Source organism: Alosa sapidissima, chromosome 1 (genome assembly GCF_018492685.1).
Source record: "Alosa sapidissima isolate fAloSap1 chromosome 1, fAloSap1.pri, whole genome shotgun sequence".
Lineage (NCBI taxonomy): Eukaryota > Metazoa > Chordata > Actinopteri > Clupeiformes > Clupeidae > Alosa > Alosa sapidissima.
The window spans coordinates 21,477,007-21,485,608 of record NC_055957.1 but is presented as its reverse complement, the minus strand read 5'-3'; the positions used below and the strand labels follow the sequence as shown (position 1 = coordinate 21,485,608).

The 8,602-nt window shown below is 39.2% G+C and overlaps 1 protein-coding gene across 2 annotated transcripts in view; it reads right to left on the bottom strand.

Moving 5' to 3' along the window:
• Positions 1-2,436: 2,436 nt before the first annotated feature.
• Positions 2,437-8,602, bottom strand: part of tmem68 (transmembrane protein 68) — a 7,605-nt gene continuing 1,439 nt past the window's right edge. The window contains exons 3-9 of one of the 2 annotated variants that reach the window (XR_006031169.1): positions 6,277-6,677; positions 5,891-6,058; positions 5,342-5,535; positions 5,195-5,255; positions 4,969-5,105; positions 3,688-4,881; positions 2,437-2,729 (exon numbers count right to left, since the gene is read on the bottom strand). Coding sequence is in view for 1 of the 2 variants with exons in the window: in XM_042088850.1 (XP_041944784.1) it covers positions 4,777-4,881; positions 4,969-5,105; positions 5,195-5,255; positions 5,342-5,535; positions 5,891-6,058; positions 6,277-6,604 (993 nt within the window). In the remaining variant the exon portion in view is untranslated. Of the gene's footprint in view, positions 2,730-3,378; positions 4,882-4,968; positions 5,106-5,194; positions 5,256-5,341; positions 5,536-5,890; positions 6,059-6,276; positions 6,678-8,602 lie in introns of those variants that run through there. The other variant, XM_042088850.1, reaches the window with a different exon arrangement.

The window sequence follows — 8,602 nt, the reverse complement described above, 5'->3', positions numbered from 1 at the left end:
CCCAAGTAGGAATAATCTTGCCTTCACTGCATATTTGGATTATGGTGTTTTTGCGTCAGATTGTTTCGTCTCGTCTTGTCTAATTAGTTAAGGTTACCACACTAAATTGTCCAGGTGTGCAGCACAGAGGAAGAGAACCCTGAAAACAGAATGCTGGTTGTAGTTATTCCAAATTCATCATAGATTGTTATGGACTATAACTGGCCGTATGATAAATATTGGGTTACATTCATTCATTTGTAGCATATGGCACAATTAGAACAGTGGAAATTCTAAACAATTTATGTCACACATTTATTTATCATTAGATATTCAGCAAGATTTTCCTCACTCATCATGTTGAAAAACCCCATGATAATTAGTCACATAATTCCACATAAGAATGTTCTTTTTTCTATTGCTCTTGCCAGTGGTGTATTTGTGCTGCAAGGTTGAGCTTTGGCACCAGTGTGTTCTGGCTCTGCCTCTGAATGTCATTACCATGGTCGTGACATTGCTTCTCCAAGCCCAGCGTCTCATACATAATGCACTGAGATTTCATTTCCAGTGTCGTCCTGTGAAGGCCGCCTCACATGTTTCTGCTGCTCCTACTGGACTCTGGGTCATCGTGCCAAGGCAAGGGATAGCCTGGGCTTTTGTTTCCAGTCCGTTGTTATGCAGTGCATTCAGTGTTCTGTGAATTCAGCCTTTTTCAACCGATGCTATGATGTCAGCTTTTTGAATTCATGTAGTGGAATATATATCTCTGGTTGGATGGTTAAATGTGCACAAGTGTAGATGAGAGTATGTGCTCACAGTCAAGCTCAAGATTTCCTATTCACTCATTATAAATCATACATTGATGCAACATCAGTCACAGGACTTTGTAAGCACATTCATGTGAGCCTATGGTAAGGCTGCTGCTTTTAGCTCTGTGGAAAGAAATGATAAAGCACCCTGATAGCAGACTGGACGACCTTTTCAAAATGCAACCACTATTTCAAAATGTCAAGAAATCACAGAAATGGAGAAATACAGTAGGTTCAGTCAATGTTCATGCCTTCAAATCCTCTTTATGTTACTCTCCGGTGTTATATTTTGGGCATGTTTCATGGTTTCGTTTTTTAAATCATTTTCATTCCGGTGCAATTGTTTTGCATATACCTACCTCAGTATGGTTTGTTCATCAGAATACTGTTCACCTTCAAATGACTGTGTTTGTTAGAGTGATCATAGCATATCTCTCTTCTGTGATGGAGAGTATACTTCAATGGAGAGTACACGGTAAAGACTTCACGCATGCAGTGGTGTCCTATTTTATGACCATCATCAGTGAAACAGATCTAAACGAGAGATTCTCTCACTGAAACAAAACCACTTTGTTATCAGGAGAAGAGCATTCAATCACATTGTGACCATGTGAGCTGCTTGTCTGAGTTTTGTTTGCCTTAAGAAATGTGTCTGCACTTGTCTGATTTAGAGGCACTGTATGATATTCCTGTAGGAGGCATGTAGGTTTAGAGTAAAAAAAGTGTGACAATGACTTCCCTGATCGTAGTCCATTCTTGCTTTTTCCATCAATATTATTTACTGTGCTTATGCTATGGCTATGTCCCCTAGGATCATGACAATTTGAAAAGCTATGACTACACAGAAACTTATTATCAACCCATTTGAGCTTTTAGTCACATTTTGGCATTGGTCACTAACAGTAGCCTACTGTCATGTGTCTAAAGATAGAGCCATCCACTATTCACAGTGAAAGCAGAACGAGGCATATGCTGTGTTGGTACATTCTTATTCATTCAGATAATTTATAAACTAAATTTATTTTGTTTATGTTATGATATAACAATAATGATAATGTTCTCTCTCATGAGTAATATCCCACAGTCTTCATTGCTACATTGTCTTTTTTTTGTATTAATTTCCATATCACATTATGGTTTACTGATGGCTGTGCCAGTCTGACCACTGCATTAGTAAAAGCACAGTAATCGATGAATTTGGAAGTGATGGTTTTCTGTACCTTTTGATCTACAGTAATAGCATAATGTACAGATGTACTTGGTATTTTCAGTTGCAATGAAACTCACAATGACAATTTGAAAATGGCTATTTAACTGTAAATAAATGTATGCAAATGTACACGTTAAAAAAAGAACATTCCTCTCTGAGTCCTGATTGTGAAGGGTGTCTATTGACTAGAGGTCAGTGCCACAAGATGGCAGTTACATATGATGTAAAACAGATTAAAATAGTGTGGTGTATGTGATGTACTAAAAGATGAAAAAAAAACTAAAATATAAAAAACTGTTTATTATCGGTCCTTCGAGTAAGTTGCATTGTGTGATGGAAGTCTGAAGTGCTTCAAATGCATTAAAATATGTTAATCAGATTTTATTGTAAATTAAATGAGTAAAATCAAAAAGAACATGACATTTTTGTATATATTGGGATTTTTGTAAATTTTTATTTGATTCTAATGCAACACAAAGTACCAAAATTCATTGAATAAAGTACACTGTGGTCATTTTCTCAGACTCCTCTGCCAAGTTCATTGAGGTTACCCGCTGTAACCTTGGAAAGGCTCTGTGAATGCCGTGCCATGTTCCTGCAGAGGAATGCTACTATGTGGTGTAAGCATACTGCACACCTCATGTAGAGTTTTGTGCTGGTGCCATGGAGCAGAAAGAAGAGTAGTTTGGGGGACAGGTCACCAGCTGGGACTCCACCTCAGGCACTAGCAACTAAACAAGGAAGACCTTATCAATTGAGCATTTCAATAACACACACACATAAACACACACATAATGTAAAATGTAATAAAAAATAAAATGGCAACGTCTGGATATCTTTTTAATCAACAATCAACTACAATTAGCTAAATAAATGGCAAAACACTTTTACAACATTCAGACCCTTGTATAATGTAACCATCTTATTTTAGGACCGACTAAATGTTTGGTGTTATAAGGTTAGGTTGCTATTCTGTGGTTGGGTCTATACCATTTATATCTGGCGCTAGAAATGTGACGGTGTCAGGTTGACAGCTGTGTAATGCAGGGACAGACAATGTTGTCTAGTTAACATGTACTAAAATGAGCTTTACAGTCCAGTTGCCTTGCCCCATCCCATACAGTCTATGCATGCCTCCACCACCCACTGCCCTTTCTCTGCCTTGCATCTCTGCACAGAGGGGGATATGAATCAATTCTGACTGGTGACCAAGGGCTACATTTGAACAAGTGCAGGAGTACTTCAACAGTTTAGCACATTATTTTCAAAAAAGATAAAACTTTAACTCATGTAATGGGCAGCATGTCTTTTATGCAGCCATATAATGACACACATTACGGTACATTATTAGTAGTAGTTAGAGACAACACACTCAAAAGATTTATAAAAATATGTTTTAATTGTTTTAAATTCAACATTTCTTGATTTACTGTTAATGCACTGAGGTTTTCAGTAAATAGCAAAGATTCAAAAGGGCCAACACCAGGTTTTCGTCACACACACAATTTCTTCTGTGATATGTATATTAAAGTGTGAACATTTACACAGTGTAATGAATGTGTGCTTCCGAGTCACATGTAGTAATCATAAAATCACAAACTTGCCATGCTCCTGTGAGGCTGCATGCTTCTGACGAGACCAAACCATATTAAAATCACCTGACAAGAGACCAAAACATATTAAAATCACCTGGCTAAAGGTGGTCCTTTAAACTGTCCACCTTCTGCTGTTCTGTTTCTGGGCAGCTCACAATAGATTGTGAGCAAAGAAAGGGATTAGGCTCTAAATTCAAAAAAGAAACACACCTTGATCATATCCATTACAATTACCATATTTCCCCTCATTAAAATAGACTTGTTCATTAGGAATGTACATTTTCACAACAAAGCTGTAATATTACTGTACTTGCATCATTATTGATTAGCATTAGAGGAGACATAGGGGTCTCAGAGCATAAACCATGATAGTTAAACACTTTACCACTGTAGTGCAGTCAAATACAGTGATTGATAAAAATAGATATGTCCCTATCATTTCTACATGATGCCATTTACAGGTGTGGTGTAAGTCAAATAAAGAAAAAAAATAAGATATTTGTTATATAACTGATGATTTACAAATAGATCACATGCAAACTTGATCATACAACTGATTCTCTGTGAAATATACATTTATTCATTTTTTAAACATTGAGATTGAGTGCCCTCTGATAGAAATAAAATTGTGAATTTATTACATCATACTTTTTTTGGTGGAGGGGCAAATCAAGTCAACATGAATTTAAATAACAACTTGATTCAACACACTGTTTTTTACAAATACATTTCACACTAATACGGTTATAGTTCCATTTTTCACCAATTCAGTTATTCACACAGATCCATTAAAAAAAAAACACTGACCTCTTTTTAAGTTGAACATTTATAAAATAAACATAAGGCTTTTCACAAAATCAACTAATTTGGCAGTGGTCCTTTAAACAAAGCAAATTGTGCAAATAAATTAAAGACCAATCTCCAAATGATGACACACACACACACACACACACACACACACACACACACACACACACACACACTTATTACTAGTTGAGCAGTCATTTTGATTCTCTATAGACACATCTTATTATAAATGTGGCTTTGTGTCACAGACAACTACCAGTTAGTGCTGCTGAGCCATATCAGTAACATACATCAATCCTTAGTGCCAACGTCCACTTGTAGTGCTGAATTAACAATGACCTGATACACAGGAAGTGACCTGATACATTGGAAGTGACTAGGCTTCTTTCGGTCGTCTGTGGAAACGCTCTAGAAGAGCTCGAAGAATATTACCCGGGATTTTTTGGTGTTGATCTATAAGTGCTTGAACAGCTTCGTGCACCTGCAAAGAGATATATGTCCAAATAATTATGAAAGGGAAGCAAATTATGATTCAGTTTAATTCATACAAACTAAGAAAATAACTCACCTTCTCTGCCAACTCTGCTGCGTTAAGTTTGGGATCGTATGGAATGGGATCACCGAGAAAAGTACGGAATTTGACTGGGAAACCTCCGTACACAGGAGCCAGGAAGCGAAATCTTTCATACAACCATCTGAAACATTCTGAAACAAACAATAAAAAGACAAATCATTATCATTATCATTCTAGTACATCTAGACAAATGTGGATGACCGCAAGAAAATCTACTCACTTAATGTTCCAAGAGAGCGAAATCCTTCTCGAACATTCTGTGTAAACATAGGAATTACTGGCTGCAGAGAGAAAACACAGTGTGAAGGATAAGCAAAAATACAGATTTTACAGAAATCAAAAATGGGAGATGGGGAGCCTCCCCTACCACTTGGGAGTCGATGGCCACTTGAGCAAAGCCCTTGCGCTTGCCCCAGAGCAGTGGGTAGGTCTCGTCGCTGAAGAGTGCCTCCCGCACGCCGCCGGGAGAGATGCCCAGCAGGTGGCCACTGCGCAGGGCCTTCACACACTCCTCCTGCGGCCCGTGGATCACACTGAACACCTCCAGCAGCAGCTTGAAGCCTGCAGACACACACACACACACACACACTGGCAAACAAACTAGAGAGGCCATAGCTATGACTAGAGTGTGGAAATATTTGCATAGGGAAAAATTGTATAGATGGGTTGTTCTCCTCCTCCACTTGAACTGGCCTCATTCGTATTCTGTTTATGATGCAGCCTTTAAATGAAATGGCCAGTTTTGCACATCAGATCATTACAACTACCGTTCTATTTCTACATCACTAAATAACTTATATTAGTTAGTATGGTAACGAAAACAACAGTAGTGGTCAATCCTATTTTGAGGACCACATAGGTATACAGGGATTTCATCACCAATACCCCTAAAAGACGACAGACATACAGTACTTACCAGGAACCTTGAACAGGAAGTGATCTGCCACGGAATGACAGGTGCGTCCCTTCTGAATGATAACATTTGCCAGAAAATAGTAATAATCAATGGGAATAGCCCCATGGTAGTAGACTATAAGGGCAGCTCCTTCATCTGGGATCTTCTCTAACCCATGGATCTCATAACCTAAAGTGATCAAAGACACAGATGCCAACAATTAGCTTATCAGTAATTCAGAAATGTATAGGGAAGCTCACCAATTTATTAACATCTCTATTCTGTTGACAATTATGGACTTGTGTATGTCTTGAATTTCCCCTTGGATCAATACAGTATCTATCTATGGTGTATTACATGTCATCATCATCATCATCACACACAGACACACGCACGCACGCACACACCATGCCATATGGCTCCGTGACCATCCCAGAGAGTTGCCAAGGTTTTCCTTGCGCCATCCCACAGGTTGTTGGAATAGGCCTCCCGCAGCTGGTTCTTGTGCTTATACACATGCAGGAAGAGTATGGAGAGATACAGCAGGATCACGATGAGGAAGGGCAGGATGAAGACGATGGCCAGGGGTGTGAACACCCACAGCAGGTACTCTAGGTAGCTGAGGTAGTCCTCCAGGTGTCCCACACCGACCCACTCTTCCCAGAGTAGAATCAAGCATGACATGAAGCCGGAGGAGCCATTCCCTAACATGCAGGACTCGTTCCCATTGGACATGCTGCTTCACGGTTAGCCGCTCCCGATGAACACTGCTGGGCTGAGCAAGATGACCATCTGCTGCCGGGCAGACCTGAAATTTCACAATGAGGTAAGGTGAGGTAAGGTGTGTCTTCCGCAGACTGTATGTTAGGCAATGGAATCAAATCAGAGACAGCAAAGACTGAATTTCAAATACCAATTTACTGGTATTCAATTCATGGTACTTAAAAACAGAACAAAAATAGCCTACATGATAGGCAAATATTTTGTATTATCCTAGTTAATTAAAATTATGCTTAGCTTTCACTAATATTTAGAGCCCGACCGATTTTGAAGACTGATATTGATTTTGATATTTTGAGGATTTCAAAAACAGATAAACGACAAATCAGCCGATATTCATTTTTCACAAACACAATTTAAAAATGTACTCTAATATTTAGCATATTGAAAAGTTCTATCTGGTATACAAATGAAAGGCTCTTATCAACACCGTGATGACACCCAGATGACACTACTCATCTACAAAACCCACTGCCACTCTTCCGCCAGCTGCAATTACTGCCTGCCTCCATGACAACTTGTGGATGACATAAAACTATGCCATGAATAGCAGTAAGACTGAGCTGCTAGTGGTTGGCTCCAAATCAGATCTTGCTAAGATGGAACCTTTCACCCTTTGTGTAGATGGCAGCACCATCCCTTGCTCCAACCAGGTCAAGAGCATTGGTGTCATACTAGACAATACACTTTCATTTAGTGCACACATAAACAGTATGTCTCAAAGTGCCTTTTTCCATCTAAGGAACATTGCACGGCTTCGCCCAGCACTCACCCAGCAGAGTGCAGAAGTCCTTGTAAATGCGTATGTGACATCCCGCCTTGACTACTGTAATTCCATCTTGTCCGGAATCCCTAATAAGCTACTCCATCGGCTCCAACTGATTCAGAATTCTGCAGCAAGGATTATTATAGGCTCCAAATCAACTAGTCATGTAACACCATTACTGATGCAACTGCACTGGCTTCCAGTTGCCTACAGAATACATTTCAAAGTCCTACTCCTGGCATACAAGGCCCTACACAATTATACCCCCACCTACCTCACTGACCTCCTAGAAGTCTACACCCCTGCCCGCTCACTGAGATCCTCCTCAGCAGGCCTACAGCATGTACCTAGTGTGAACCTCAGCACCCTGGGAGAGAGGGCTTTCAGCTACATCGCCCTCAAGCTGTGGAATTCACTGCCAGACTACATTAGACACTGTGACTCAATTACTGACTTCAAAAACAGACTTAAAACATATCTCTTCAAGATGGCTTATGGACTGACTGACTGACTGACTTTTACTTTTATTTTAACAACCTTTTTGTTTTTTGTTTAATTGTGAAGTGACCTTGGGTGACATGAAAGGCACTCTAAATAAAATGTATTATTATGATTATTATTATTATTATTATTTATACAATAAATTATGAAATAATTATTATGAATAATAGTGTCAGGTCTTTCTTCTTATCTGTGAAAAACACACCTTTATTTTTTTACACACCTTTAACAGCATTTAACAGTGTGATTGGAAAGGAAAATCACATAATGTAAGATAACTTCCATACTCTCATATGACTTAAGGCTTGAACACATTGCCTGCATTGCATCTGTGAAACGGCTCAGTTACATGTTGATTTTCATTTCGGCACCCATGTTAACAGGTTACAGCAGCCACAGTGCCTTCGCCATAACCACGTCTGAGGCATGGCTCGAACCGTGCTGCAACCATGACCCAGCTAAAGAATAGAAAGGACGCTTATTTTTTCAGCTTCATGCCAGCGGTTCTGCTCAGAAATACACTGCAAAGACCAGTTGATAGTCATAATTTGTGTTTAAAAGGGGAACTCTGAAAAATGAGCCAAAATGAGGATCAGTGTCTGGTTTTCCATTACTGAATCGGCCGTTATAAACGTTGATACCGAAAGATCGCAAATAGCTAATATCGGCACACAATATCAGCACCA